Genomic DNA, 15,996 nt, shown 5'->3' on the forward strand with positions numbered 1-15,996 from the left:
TGGTAAGAAAGAGAGACCAAAATATCTACTGATTCATACCCTCCAGGACCTGCATTGAGGAACACAGCTGTTACCCAAATGGCACCCTTTTCCATATATAGTGTACTACTTTTGACCAAGGCCCATATGGCTGTGGTCAAAAGTAGTGTACTATGTAGGGAATTAGGAAGCAACTCAAGTGTTGTGCCAGAACTCCTAATTTACCGTTTGTTTGACTACCAAATGACTACCACAGTTGTGTCATCAGCAAACTTGATGATAGAGTTGGAGTCGTGCGTGGCCACACAGTCGTTGGTAAACAGGGAGTACAGGAGGGGGCTAAGCACACACCCCTGGGGGGCCCCTGTGTTGAGGGTCAGTGTGGCGGAGGTCAAATCAAATCACATTTTATTTGTCACATGTGCCGATTACAACAAGTGTTGTACACCTTGCAGTGAAACGCTTACTTACAAGCCTTGATCAAATAATGCAGTTTTAAGAAAAATACACAAAAAAAAATAAAAAAATAAAAGTAACAAATAATTAAAGAGCAGCAATAAAATAACAATAGCGAGGCTATATACAGAGGGTACCGGAACAGAGCCAATGTGCGGGGGCACCAGTTAGTCAAGGTAATTTATTTGAATATGTACATGTAGGTAGAGTTATTAAAGTGACTATGCATAGATAATAACAGAGTAGCAGCAGTGTAAAGGGGGGCGGGGGGGGGGGGGGGGGGGGGGGGGCAATGCAAATAGTCTGGGTAGCCATTTAATTAGATGTTCAGGAGTCTTATGGCTTGGGGGTAGAAGCTGTTTAGAAGCCTCTTGGACCTAGACTTGGCGATCCGGTACAGCTTGCCGTGCGGTAGCAGAGAGAACATGCTATGACTAGGGTGGCTGGAGTCTTTGACAATTCTTAGGGCCTTCCTCTGACACCGCCTGGTATAGAGGTCCTGGATGACAGGAAGCTTGGCCCCAGTGATGTACTGGAGTGTACGCACTACCCTCTGTAATGCCTTGTGGTCGGAGGCCGAGCAGTTGCCATACCAGGCAGTGATGCAACCCGTCAGGATGCTCTCGATGGTGCAGCTGTAGAACCTTTTGAGAATCGGAGGACCCATGCCAAATCTTTTCAGTCTCTTAAGGGGGAATAGATTTTGTCGTGGCCTCTTCACGACTGTCTTGGTGTGCTTGGACCATGTTAGTTTGTTGGTGATGTGGACACCAAGGAACTTGAAGCTCTCAACCTGCTCCACTACAGCCCCGTCGATGAGAATGGGGGCGTGCTTGGTCCTCCTTTTACTGTAGTCCACAATCATCTCGTTTGTCTTGATCATATTGAGGGAGAGGTTGTTGTCCTGGCACCACACGGCCAGGTCTCTGACCTCCTCGCTATAAGCTGTCTCGTTGTTGTCGGTGATCAAGCCTACCACTGTTGTCATCTGCAAACTTAATGATGGTGTTGGAGTCATGGCTGACCGTGCAGTCATGAGTGAACAGGGAGTACAGGACAGCACTGAGCACGCACCTCTGAGGGGCCCCCTTGTTGAGGATCAGCGTGGCTTATGTGTTGTTACTTACCCTTACCACCTGGGGGCTGCCCGTCAGGAAGTCCAGGATCCAGTTGCAGAGGGAGGTGTTTAGTCCCAGGGTCTATGGTGTTGAACGCTGAGCTGTAGTCAATTAATAGCATTCTCACATAAGTGTTCCCTTTGTTCAGGTGTGAAAGGGCAGTGTGGAGTGCAATAGAGATTCCATCATCTGTGGATTTGTTGGGGCGGTATGCGCATTGGAGTGGGTCTAGGGTGTCTGGGATAATGGTGTTGATGTGATCCATGACCTGCCTTTCAAAGCACTTCATGGCAACAGACGTGAGTGCTACGGGTCGGTAGTCATTTAGGCAGGTTACCTTAGTGTTCTTCGGCACAGGGGCTATTGTGGTCTGCTTGAAACAGGTTGGTTTTACAGACTCAGACAGGGAGAGGTTGAAAATGTCAGTGAAGACACTTGCCAGTTGGTCAGCGCGAGCTCGGAGTACACATCCTGGTAATCCGTCTGGCCCTGTGGCCTTGTGAATGTGAACCTGTTTAAAGGTCTTACTCACATCGACTGCGGAGAGTGTGATCACACAGTCGTCCAGAACAGCTGATGCTCTCATGCATGTTTCAGTGTCACTTGCCTCAAAGCGAGCATAGAAGTAATTTAGCTCACGTCACTGGGAAGCTTTCGGCTTTGCTTCCCTTTATGGTCTGTAATTGTTTGCAAGCCCTGCCACATTAGACGAGCGTTGGAGCCGGTGTAGTACGATTCAATCTTAGTCCTGTATTGGTATTTGCCTGTTTGATGGTTCTTCTGAGAGCATAGCTGTAAGGGGGTGCGTGCTGGTGGCAGGGAAGTCATGCGCAGGAGATCGAACATGTTATAAACGGAGCAGTTTAATAAGTGCTCAAAAACTCCGAAAACCAAAATATACAAAATAATACAAGTGGCTACAAAACCCTTCGCACACCAGAACATAACTTGCACATAGCTTACAAACCAACAATCACCGACAAGGACATGAGGGGGAACAGAGGGTTAAATACACAACATGTAATGAATGGGATTGGAACTAGGTGTGATGCAAGACAAGACAAAACCAAAGGAAAATGAAAAGAGGATCAGCGATGGCTAGAAAGTTGGTGACTTCGACCGCCAAACGCCGCCTGAACAAGGAGAGGGACCAACTTCGGAGGAAGTCTTGACAATAGCGGGATTTCTTATAAGCTTCCGGGTTGGAGTCCTGCTCCGTGAAAGTGGCAACTCTACCCTTAGCTCAGTGCGGATGTTACCTGTAATCCATGGCTTCTGGTTGGGGTATGTACGTACAGTCACTGTGGGGACGACGTCATCGATGCACTTATTGATGAAGCCAGTGACTGATATGGTGTACTCCTCAATGCCATCGGAAGAATCCCAGAACATATTCCAGTCTGTGCTAGCAAAACAGTCCTTTAGCTTAGCATCTGTTTCATCTGACCACTTTTGTATTGACCGAGTCAGTGGTGCTTCCTGCTTTAATTTTTGCTTGTCAGCAGGAATCAGGAGGATAGAATTATTGTCAGATTTACCAAATGGTGGGCGAGGGAGAGCTTTGTGTGCGTCTCTGTGTGTGGAGTAAAGGTGGTCTAGAGTTTTTTTCCCTCTGGTTGCACATTTAACATGCTGGTAGAAATTAGGTAAACGGATTTAAGTTTCCCTGCATTCAAGTCCCCGGCCACTAGGAGCGCCGCCTCTGATTGAGCATTTTCCTGTTTGCTTATGACAGTATTCAGCTTATTGAGTGCGGTCTTAGTGCCAGCATCGGTTTGTGGTGATTAATAGACAGCTACAAAGAATATCGATGAAAACTCTCTAGGTAGATAGTGTGGTCTACAGCTTATCATGAGATACTCTACTTCAGGCGAGCCAAACCTCGAGACTTCCTTAGATATCGTGCACCTGCTGTTGTTTACAAATATACATAGACCGCCACCCCTTGTCTTACCAGAGGCTGCTGTTCTATCCTGCCGATATAGTGTATAACCCGCCAGCGATATGTTATTCATGTCGTCGTTCAGCCACGACTCGGTGAGACGTAAGATATTACAGTTTTTAATGTCCCGTTGGTCAGATATACGTGCTTGTAGTTCGTCCACTTTATTATCCAGTGATTGTATGTTGGCCAATAGTGCTGATTGCAAAGGAAGATTAGCCACTCGTCTCACCGGATCCTCACAAGGCACCCTGATCTCCTTCCTCGATACCTCTGTCACTTTCTCCTGCGAATGACGGGGATGAGGGCCTGTTCGGGTGTCTGGAGTAAATCCCTCTCGTCCGACTCATCAAAGAAAAATTATTCGTTCAGTTCAAGGTAAGTAATTGCTGTTCTGATGTCCAGAAGCTGTTTTTGGTCATAAGAGACTAGCAGCAACATTATGTACAACATAAGTTACAAGCAATGTGAAAAAACTAAAAAATAGCACGGTTGGTTAAGAGCCCATAAAACGGCAGCCATCCCTTCCGGCGCCATCTTCAAACTAGTGTTGTTACCTACTCTCACCACCTGGGGTCAGCCCATCACGATGTCCAGGATCCAGTTACAGAGGGAGGTGTTCAGTCCCAGGGTCCTAAGCTTGGTGACGAGCTTGGAGGACACTATGGTGTTGAACGCTGAGCTGTAGTTGATGAACAGCATTCTTACATAGGTATCCCTCTCATCCAGGTGGGAGAGGGCAAGGTGGAGTGCAGTTGAGATTGCATCATCTGAAGATCTGTTGGGGCGGTATTCAAATTGGATTGTGTCTAGGGTGTCTGGGATGATGGAGTTGTTGTGCCATGACCAGCCTTTCAAAGCCCTTCATGATTACAGATGTGAGTGCTACAGGGTGGTAGTCATTGTGACAGCCTTAGAGTTCTTGGGAACATTTGACGGTCTTCTGTTGTAGTAATGGATTTCATTGACATAGTGCTTTTCATCTGGTCTCAAAGCACTTTACCTTGATCTGGAGTAACTCATTATTCCAGCCAACACCAATTTGTAGTAGCATCCACCGGGTGATGCATGGTAGCCATTTTGTGCCAGAATGTTCATCACACGGAATCCATTTTCACTGTGGAGAGGTGATGAGTGATTGGGCCAATTTGAAACTGAGGATCCAATGATTATAGATGGCCATGATAGTGTAAGGGCCCAGAGTGAGTATAGCCAGAACTCTGGGGTTAACAGCCATAATCAAGCATTAAGTGTCATGGGATTTTTAGCGACCACAGAGTCAAGAACTCTATTTTATGTCTCATCCTAAGAAGGGCACCTTTTGCAGTACGTATTCCACAGCAGTGATGGTTATTGACACACTATAGGACAGGGTTAAACAAACCTGTATATGATATTCCAATATGGTTGTCTCTTAGAGAGACATTACACAGATGTTTTCCGATCTCATAAGCAGTCTAATGTCAAGATGAGTCCACACATCCCAGGCCGTTTGTTTTGTATATCCAGCTACGTATATCCCACGATTCGAAGCTTGGGTTGTTCCATATAAGAATCTTTCAGAAATGCAGTTCAGATGAGATGTCCCTTGAGGTGTGTGAATTTACATATTTGCATAAAATACATTGCCTTCTAGGATATAATGAGTAATTAAATTAAGCCCAGAGTTGTCCCGTGGCCCTCGCTCATTTTCACTGACATGATTGGTAGCAGAGCAGTTCAACGAAGGGACTATCTTGACAATTCATATCCATTGTGTTGTGCCATTGAGTCAAATTCTTTATTTATTTTCAGCCGAGTAGATTCAGAATGAGTGAATGGATGACAATTTCTCTCATATAATATGATTTTGTAGATCATCCTAGTAACTCTATGGCTTACATTTGGCTCATTCATCTCCCTCCTCTCCCCTGTAACTATTCCCCAGATTGTTGCTGTAAATGAGAACGTGTTCTCAGTCAACTTACCTGGTAAAATAATGGTAAAATAAAATAAATAAAAATGGATGTTACACTACATGGCCAAATGTATGTGGACACCTGCTCGTCAAACATCTCATTCGAAAAATAATGGGCATTATGTTGGAGTTGGTCCCCCCCTGCTGCTATAACAGCCTCCACTCTTCTGGGAAAGCTTTCCTCTAGATGTTGGAACATTGCTACGGGGACTTGCTTCCATTGAGCCACACAAGCATTAGATAGGTTGGGCACTGATGTTGGGCGATTATGCCTGGTTCACACTCGTCCGTTCCAATTCATCCCAAAGGTGTTAGATTGGGTTGAGCTCAAGGCTCTTTGCAGGCCAGTAAAGTTCTTCCACACTGATCTTTGCAAACCATTTCTGTATGGACCTCGCTTTGTGCATGGGGGCATTGTCTCTGAGTTGCCACAAAGTTGGAAGTACAGAATCGTCTAGAATGTCTACGCGCTTCAGCACTCAGCGGTCCCGTTCTCTGAGCTTGTGTGGCCTACCACTTCGTGGTTGAGAAGTTGTTGTTCCTAGACGTTTCCAATTCACAATAACAGCACTTACAGTTGACCGGGGCAGCTTTAGCAAGGCAGAAATTTGACTTGTTGGAAAGGTGGCATCCTATGACGGTTCCACGTTGAAAGTCAATGAGCTCTTCGGTACGGGCCATTCTACTGCCAATGTTTGTCTGTGGAGATTGCATGGCGGAGTGCTCTCTATTGTTCTCTACTGTTGAGTCTCTCTCTTTCTCGCTCTCTTTTTTTGTAGAGGATCCGAGCATCTGGTCTTATCCTCCTGGAAGCCATCTTGTTTGGAGCCTTGCTTCTCTACTCTACCGTAAGTCTCCAGTTTAGACGTGTGTTTTTGTGTTTGTGTTCGTGACTTTGTGTGTGTGTGTGTGTGTGTGTGCATTTGTGTGTCTCTGTCCATCTGCATGCCTGTCCATTGTCCACAGTCCCTCTAAATTGATATATCACAGCTATATTTCTAAATGGCACAAAAAAAACAAGCCACAGACATCCTGGACGACAACACAGCTGGTGTGTGTGAGTAATGCTTTAAAGTGTGTCGTACAGTCCAACCTGGCGCGCCACACAGAGTTTTAACAGACGGGGGAGCTTACAGTCAACGTTGCATGGCGTTTTTATGGAGCGACGGGGATTTCAAATTCACTCACTTCAAATACCTTCAATGGCTGCCAACAGCAAAACACAGCTGTCTAGAGAACACATTTGGAAAATTATAAAAGAAAAAGGGAAAACAAAGCCAGAGAAGTAAACCACACAGGAGGGAACTATTAAAAGTCTGTTGACAAGGATGAGGTTCGGTGTTGTTGGCTAAAGTAAGCTTCAGAGATTGGGTTTTTCCTCTCAGGTTAGAGTTGGAGCAATGTCACTGTAGCAATGTAGTATTTATATAACTTAGTAATAACGTAACTTAGTAATAACGTAACCTAGTAATAATGCAACTTAGTAATAACGCAACTTTATAATAACGTGATGTAGTAACAACGTAACGTAGGAACAATGTCACATAGTGACAACATGGTAACAACGTTATATTGTAACAATATTACGTAGTAACCACGTTATGCAGAGGGAGACCTCACCTCACTATGTTTTTTTTTACTGAACATTATTTTGGTGCATTCCACACAAATGGGGAGATTAACCTAAGCTTATCAACAATACTACTATGGTTTGGTTGTCATCATTATCGTTGTGATATACTTTTAAACCAGGGGTGCACCGCTCCAGTCCTCAAAGTTTCTGCACCTCAGACTATTCCTGGACCAAAGTGGAGTGACTCCATCCCCCCAAAATATACTTTCCCCTTTCCATCCATTCTGCCACAGGACCCAGGAACTCCTCACTCCAATGTGCTCATGCAACCCTGGTTATCTCTCTCTATTCTTTCTCTCACTCTCTCTCTCACCCCCTCTCTCTCTCTTCCACAGTGATGTGCTCTCCTCCTGCTGCTGCTCTGCCGTGGCGCTCAATTTTTAAAGAGTCCGTCAAGTTCTAGCGCAACTTGTATTAAAAATACATCTGCTGGTTAATTTATTGGGAGGAGTTGGGGGTATGGAGAGGGGAAAGAAGAGGAAGCCACCTTAGCAGGTTGATGCTGGAAACAAACATGTAGGTCCCTTCTCTTTCGCTCGTTTGAGGGTCCCGTGCGAGTTATACTCTGCTGGGTATTGCGTGTGTGTGCTATTGCACGTGCGTGCTTGCGTATATTTGGCCTAGTTGTACGTCTTGTTTGGGACGTGATGTATTTTGACTTGTCATGGAGGAATGTGGGACTTGCTGTTCTACATGGACAGGGCTTGGTTACTACAGAAGCCTGGTTACAACTAATACTAGCCGGAGGTTATCAGTACAGTGAGTTTATGAAGAAGATGATCAAATGCAGTTAATGAGTATGTAACTGGTGGCTATGTTTGGGAGGGGTATACAATATGAATCCCATTGTTGTCATTGGAGTGTTGGTGTGATGTTGCTGTTGGGCGTGCTGTATGTGTGTTGTGTGTGTGTGTGTGTGTCCGTGTGTGTGTGTGTGTGTGTGCTCTGTACACTGTTACATTTCGCTCCTCAATCAAACTCATACCATTCCTGTTTCTAGCCTCAGATACTACTGTACATTAAGAAAATATAAGTAACTTTGAAGGAAACCAACTTGGCAATACATGTATGATATACAGGAGTCTGTCTCTTGCCTGTGTACCAACCAGTTAATGTGTCTCATAAGTGACTGCAGTCATTTACTTTACCAATAGCGTCACCACTCTCAGCCCTCTACCGGGTAATATGGGCGTGGCTTTATATACATTTTTCATGACTCGCATGCAAATGGAAAGCTTTGGAACTTTAAAAGCCAGCTTACAGCCAGGGATACATGTCAGCTGACTGCAGCAATTCCTTGATGCCCTCGATCACATTTACAGTCATGATGCATGATGAGCGAGAGCCCATGCTGAAAAGATATTGCTAGTATTTCTTCTTAATGTATAGGATATAAATGCATCTTGGACAATTAGGGTATACTCACTCACTTGCTTTTTTATTCCTGGAGGAACATACACTTACGAAAGATCTCCAGTGCTGCCAGTCTTGTGTTGATTATATACAGACAGAAAGAGACAATGATGGACAGAAAAAAGAAAAAAAAAGAGGTGATCATGAGGGGAGATGAGCATTGCTTCTGGCCATGAAAAGTGGATGCAATTAGGGTATACCGGGAGTAATTGTGGATCTTTCCTACATTACGCACATGTATTTAAATCCATAGACTGTAGGTGTACCTATTTCGCTATCACCGAGATGAGAGATGCGTGAGTAAATCAAAGCTTTGCATAAATGTTCTGTTGACAGTGCTTGATACAGGCAAAACTTTGGGTAAGGGATTAATAATTCAGGCAACTTGTTGACATAAGCATCTATGAAGTGCCTAGATGTACTGCTTATGAATGGCCTATGGATGGTTAATAATGTGTTATGAAGTCCTTATGCAGGTACCCTTCAAGAAAAGTGCAGCTAAAGCTTGCCATATCATCATGAAAGTGTCCTTATGTAGTGCTTATGAATGTGGTATGTATGGGTTATGAATGTGTTATGAAGTCCTTACCTAGGTACCTTTCAGGTAAAGTTTTACCAACATTTTCTTCCAGTGAATTCGGCATCTAAATGAGGCCTCCTCTCATATCATGGAAGTGTGATATGTGCTTCACGGGTTGTGTGTGGTACTGTGCCATTGTTTCATCCCATATCCACGAGAACATTTCCCCTGTTTGCGAGTTAAGCAAGCTGGTTGCCGATGTTCTGCCATCTCGCCGCAGGGGACAGGTGCTGTCGCTCTGCTTAATTATAGAGGATACCTGCCATCTCTCAAACAGCCACACTGCATACCTCGAATTGTGGAATATACCATAGAGACAAGATAAAACGGTATCTCTGGGAGCTATAGTGTATAGCTGTGGAAATGTGAAGGTTGTACTAAACCTGGATTAGAAATGGTATTTGTTGCATCTCAAATGCTTTGAGTGTTTTGATTTAGCCGACCTGGAGGGCAGAGATGGCTGGGGTTTTCACTTTTTGGGACTATTCCATTGGTTCCATTGTGTCATGCAAGTTCAATCGAGCGCACCTTTAGAATTAAAAAAAATAATACTATTTGAACGCAGGTCTGATTTGTAGAGTACATACAATATGTAAACAAGGAAGGAAATGGGATTGGGGTGGCTATCACACTTATTTGCAGGGATAGGTTGTGAGTATCGTGGAAGAGTCTAAAACCTGGTGCTTTTTGTTATTTTGCTGAAAGCCAGCAAAGCAGTTCAGTCTGTGAAGCTGGGACAAAAGCTCAACTTGGACATTCTCAAATATGTAGACTAGCTCGTGAGAAGGACGTTACTAAATTGGCTGACATACTGGTTGTGTGGTTGACATAATAGTTACAGTTGAAGTCGGAAGTTTACGTACACCTTAGCCAAATACATTTAAACTCCGTTTTTCACAATTCCTGACATTTAATCCTAGTTAAAATTCCCTGTTTTAGGTCAGTTAGGATCACCACATTATTTTAAGAATGTGAAATGTCAGAATAATAGTAGAGAGAATGATTTATTTCAGCTTTTATTTCTTTCATCAAATTCCCAGTGGGTCACAAGTTTACATACACTCAATTAGTATTTGGTAGCATTGCCTTTAAATTGTTTAACTTGGGTCAAATGTTTCGGGTAGTCTTCCACAAGCTTCCCACAATAAGTTGGGTGAAATTTGGCCCATTCCTCCTGACCGAGCTGGTGTAACTGAGTCAGGTTTGTAGGCCTCCTTGCTCGCACACGCTTTTTCAGTTCTGCCCATAAATGTTCTATAGGATTGAGATCAGGGTTTTGTGATGGCCACTTCAATACCTTGACTTTGTTATCATTAAGCCATTTGGCACAACTTTGGAAGTATGCTTGGGGTCATTGTCCATTTGGAAGACCCATTTGCGACCAAGCTTTAACTTCCTGACTAATATCTTGAGATGTTGCTTCAATACATCCACATAATTTTCCTGCCTCATGATGCCATCTATTTTGTGAAGTGCACCAGTACCTCCTGCAGCAAAGCACCCCCACAACATGATGCTGCCACCCCCGTGCTTCACGGTTGGGATGGTGGTCTTTTTGTTCCATTAGACCAGAGGGCATTTCTCCAAAAAGTACGATCTTTGTCCCCATGTGCAGTTGCAAACCGAAGTCTGGCTTTTTTATGGCGGTTTTGGAGCAGTGGCTTCTTCCTTGCTGAGCGGCCTTTCAGGTTATGTCGATATAGCACTCATTTTACTGTGGATATAGATACTTTTGTACCTGTTTCCTCCAGCATCTTCACAAGGTCCTTTGCTGTTGTTCTGGGATTGATTTGCACTTTTCGCACCAAAGTATGTTAATCTCTATGAGACAGAACACGTCTCCTTCTTGAGCGGTATGACGGCTGCGTGATCCCATGGTGTTTATACTTGCGTACTATTGTTTGTACAGATGAATGTGGTACATTCAGGCATTTGGAAATTGCTCCCAAGTATAAACCAGACTTGTGGAGGTCTGCAAATTTTAAGGAGGTCTTGGCTGATTTCTTTTGATTTTCCCATGATGTCAAGCAAAGAGGCACTGAGTTTGAAGGTAGGCCTTGAAATACATCCACAGGTACACCTCCAATTGACTCAAATGATGTCAATAAGCCTATCGGAAGCTTCTAAAGCCATGACGTCATTTTCTGGAACATTCCAAGCTGTTTAAAGGCACAGTCAACTAAGTGTATGTAAACTTCTGACCCACTGGAATTGTGATACAGTGATTTATAAGTGAAATAATCTGTCTGTAAACAATTGTTGGAAAAATGACTTGTGTCATGCACAAAGTAGATGTCCTAACCGACTTGCCAAAACTATAGTTTGCTAACAATACATTTGTGGAGTGGTTGAAAAACGAGTTTTAATGACTCCAACCTAAGTGTATGTAAACTTCCGACTTCAACTGTATGTACCACTGTAGGCATGGGTTTGAATCCAATCCGCTATAGCACACTCTCCTTGCTTTTTCTCGACCCTGTTTTATAAAGAGGGAAAATACTAAAGGAGTGGGACTGCCCCACTCTTTTTTTAAATAAAAAATACATCATGTAAAATATAGTCAAAGTAATGTGCATCTCCACTTGTCTTTAGGTGATGATACTGTACTTCAACCCCAGCATGTTCCGCTGTATCCTCCTGAGATGGGTGCGTCTCCTGGGCTTTGCCACAGCCTACGGAACAGTGATCCTGAAGCTTTATAGGTATGTGTTAATTCCTTCTATTTTTTATTAGAAGTCTTTCACAGGGGTGTATTCGTAAGTACACACAGGAACAACATGTTTTGCACCGTAGCAAACGTTTTGCATAATCAGGTAACTGATTATGCATAACTGCATAATCAGGTAGGTCCCTCTCCGTTTCTCCCGTTCTTAGTGAATACACCCCAGATGTATCACGCAGAGAAACCAATGCCATATGGCCAAATTGGATAACTTCTGCAGTATTCAGCCCAGGACATTGAGTCCTTTCTCCCCCCAATTTTCCCAATGATGCTCCTTGATGAGTCTGCCCTGTGGAGCGCTCTCTCATATCCAGGTTACTCTCAGAATTGGTCCTGGTTTGCAGTCGTTCTATTTTGCTTCTTAGTAGTCGAAGCGAGAGGACTTAGAGGCAAAGGTAGCACTTTACATTCTCAATCACACAGAACTACTTACCGTAGCATAGAGTTTTCTCCACTCTCCTCTTCTGGAAATGAGTTGGCCCTCATGTTGGCCTTTTTACATTTCACTGAGACAGTAGAGAAACAACTCAATCTGACCATGTGTGTGTAAGAAATAGGTGTGTGTGTGTGTGGGGTGGGGTGGGGGGGGGGGGGCCCACTTCAGTCAGTATAGATTTGAGAGGAGTGCAGAAAAGAGGGGCCAAAGGGCAGCCTGCTACTTCACCTGACAGAATTACCAATTAAATTCCTCCTGGTGTAGAAAGCTCGAACCATGACCTCAGTGTCAGACCCTCTAGGGGAATCCACACACAGATATCAAATCTGAGACAGGATCAATCATGGTTGTTCCCTCAGAGAACCCAAAGGTCAAAAGATCTCCTTGTTATATATCTATGCTAATCTAGCCCACACGTCTCAGTGAGACACTAGTGCTTGCAAGGGCTTGCAGCAGTACAGGTAGTATAGAACAAGTAATAACAAAAACGCTAGAATTTGCAGTGGTGGAAGGAGTAATGTTGGGATGGTAGTGGTGGTAGTACAGTATTTGCAGTTAAAGTAGTGTTAGTTGTGTCAGTTACATCATTTGTAAAATACATGATGATAGTGATGAAAAGCAATAATGAAAATGATATCTTTACCTGTTTATAACAGAAACCTGTTGGTTATAATCTAGTTATATGTTTTTCTAAACGAGAAAAACATAAACCCATAAAATGATGCTATTAGATGCCAAATTTTGCCTGTTGGGATTTGGGAACAACAACAAACCTTCTCTCTCTTCCCTCCTCCAGGGTGCTGAAGGTGTTCCTGTCCCGTACGGCCCAAAGGACCCCATACATGACCAGCTGGCGGGTGCTGCGTCTGCTGGGGGTCATCCTGCTGGTGGTGCTGTGGTTCCTGGTGGCCTGGACCTCGGCCGTGTGTCAGACACCTGACCGGACGTTGGCCCTTATCAACATGGGCCTCACCCCCGATGGGCTGCAGTTCAGCATGTGCCTGCTGGACCGCTGGGACTACATGATGGCAGTCGGTGAGTCGTGACGGAAGTGTGGACCCCTAGTCAATACCCAGTGGGCAATCTAGTTGAAATGACATCATTAAAGCTAAAAACTGGTTGGAATTATGTCATTGTGACGTTCCGTTTATGTTTGTAGCGGGTTACGCCAATTGTCGTTTTCATTATCTTGGTTTTATAACAGTACCCAGTACCCTGCCCTGAACATTAGTCACTGTTACTAGCCGGCTACCACCCCGTACTCTACCCTTCACCTTCCCCCCAGTCTGAGGTCCTGAGTGCTCTGGAGCAAGTTTTTATCAAGGATCTTTCTGTGCTTTGCTCCCTTCATCTTTGCCTCAATCCTGACTAGTCTCCCAGTCCCTGAAAACATTCTCACAGCATGATGCTGCCACCATCATGCTTCATCATAGGGATGGTGCCAGGTTTCCTCCAGACATGACACTTTTCATTCAGGCCAAATAGTTCAATCTTGGTTTCATCAGACCAGAGAATCTTGTTTCTCATGGTCTGAGAGTCTTTAGGTTCCTTTTGGCAAACTCCAAGTGGGTTGTCATGTGCCTTTTACTGAGGAGTGGCTTCCGTCTGGCCACTCTACCATAAAGGCCTGATTGGTGGAGAGCTGCAGAGATGATTGACCTTCTGGAAGGTTCTCCCATCTCCACAGAGGAACTCTAGAGCTCTGTCAGAGTGACCATCGGGTCCCTGACCAAGACCCTTCTCCCATGAATGCTCAGTTTGGCCAGGCGACCAGCTCTAGGAAGAGTCTTGGTGGTCCAAACTGCTTCCATTTAAGAATGGCACTGTACATACACTGAACAAAATTATAAACGCAACATGTATTGGTCCCATGTGTTGGTCCCATGTTTCATGACCAGATAATCCATCCACCTGACAGGTGTGGCATATCAATAATCTGATTAAACAGCATGATAATAACACAGGTGCACCTTGTGCTGGGCGCAATTAAAGGCCATTTTAAAATGTGCAGTTTTATCACACAACACAATGCCACAGATGTCTCAAGTTTGCTGACTGCAGGAATGTTCACCAGAGCTGTTGCCAGAGAATTGAATGTTAATTTCTCTATCATAAACTGCCTCTAACATTGTTTTAGAGAATTTGGCAGTACATTCAACCGGCCTCACAATCGCAGACCATGTACATCCGACTTCTTCACCTGTGGGATTGTCTGAGGGGGTGTGGGGGGTTTGCTGAGGGGTATTTCTGTCTGTAATAAAGCCCTTTTGTGGGGAAAAACTCATTCTTATTGGCTGGGCCTGACTCCCCAGTGGGTGGACCTGGCTGCCAAGTTGGTGGGCCTATGGTTGCACCCCTGCCCAGTCATGTGAAATTCATAGATTAGGGCCTAATTAGGGCCTGACTGATTTCCTTATATGAACTATAAGACTGTAAAATCTTCGAAATTGTTGCATGTTGCGTTTATATTTTTGTTCAGTATACATTTATATTCCGGACTCTGGTATTGCTCGTTCTAATATTTCTATATTTCTAAATATTTATTTATTATTTTGGGGGGGGGGGGTTTGCATGTATGGTTTTGTATTGTTAGGAATTACTACACTGTTGGAGCTAGGAACATAGGCATTTCGCTACACCCGCACTAACATCTTCAAAATATGTGTACCTGACCAGTAAAATTTTATTTTATTTGATACTAGGCCCTACTCCTATTATCATCGCCACTGGGGCTGATGCTGATGTTGTTGTTTGTTTCATCATTCCTAAAGCCAAACTGTAGGTGGGAACACAAATGGACTCCTCCAGTCTCCGAATAACAAGTTCAAATAGGAGAATTGCCAAGCCCCTTCTAGAGGGGAATGTGACAGGCAGCTGAGACACAGGACCTATCATCTAATCCTTTTTAAAGAGGATGAATCCCTGAGAAGCGGTGTGCTCTGCTCTGTCAGAGGACCTTGAGAGAGATAGGGACAGCGATGCGGAGAGTGTTTTCACCAACGGGTTTGAGATACGACGTAAGAACATTGTGCAGCTTCGCAGGGGAGGCAGAGACAGCTAGAGTGCCTGTAAATAGAAATGGTGAAGAGGAGAGATCGGTCTGCGGTCGGGGGTAGGGGGTCAGCCGCCCCGCTGATTGTTCTGACAGCTTGTGGAAACGCGTGGGCGATATCCACCCTTCTAAGGTGCTATCAGGTTTAAGGTGCTGTACAGGAAAATAATTAAAAAAGAGAACATACAATTATTATTTGTATTGTTTTGTGGTTCTACAATAATGATAAAAATGATTTATCAGTTAATGGAAAAAAACTGTTGATCTAATAAGAAATTACTTATTCCTCCCACCAGCATTTACAAACAGCTCACCATGCATACTGATTACATATTAAATAGCTTATAATTAGTCATCATGATTCACAAAATATTAATAATAATACACTCTAATCACTATTTACAGATGAAAATCCGCAATCCGACATGATCCCTGTTGTCTTTGGTGTTAATTATTGAATGAATGTAAATTAGGGCTGTTTTTATGGGCAGACAATAGAGAGCAGTTCTGAGAATGTAGAACAAAGGAAAGATGAGAGACTCGGACTGCTTTACAGTTCTGATAACAGTTCTTGGAAATGGAATATAAATTAGCATCACCGTTATGGGCTCCCGAATAAGAATGAATCAGTCCTGAAACAGTTCTGAAAAGTGGGTCATATTCATTTGGGCATGCAACGGAAAATGTTTGAAACAGTTTTGAGCAGTT

At 43.9% G+C, this 15,996-nt stretch overlaps 1 protein-coding gene across 1 annotated transcript in view; it reads left to right on the plus strand.

Annotated features, from left to right (window-relative positions):
* LOC120056238 (probable G-protein coupled receptor 158) overlaps nucleotides 1-15,996 on the plus strand; it is an 80,773-nt gene that overhangs the window by 45,585 nt on the left and 19,192 nt on the right. Inside the window, exons 6-8 of the mRNA XM_039004488.1 lie at nucleotides 6,232-6,300; nucleotides 11,671-11,780; nucleotides 13,033-13,271. Of these exons, the coding sequence (XP_038860416.1) occupies nucleotides 6,232-6,300; nucleotides 11,671-11,780; nucleotides 13,033-13,271 (418 nt within the window). The remainder of the gene's footprint in view (nucleotides 1-6,231; nucleotides 6,301-11,670; nucleotides 11,781-13,032; nucleotides 13,272-15,996) is intronic.

The sequence above is a fragment of the Salvelinus namaycush genome, chromosome 11 (genome assembly GCF_016432855.1).
Source record: "Salvelinus namaycush isolate Seneca chromosome 11, SaNama_1.0, whole genome shotgun sequence".
Classification (NCBI taxonomy): Eukaryota; Metazoa; Chordata; class Actinopteri; order Salmoniformes; family Salmonidae; genus Salvelinus; species Salvelinus namaycush.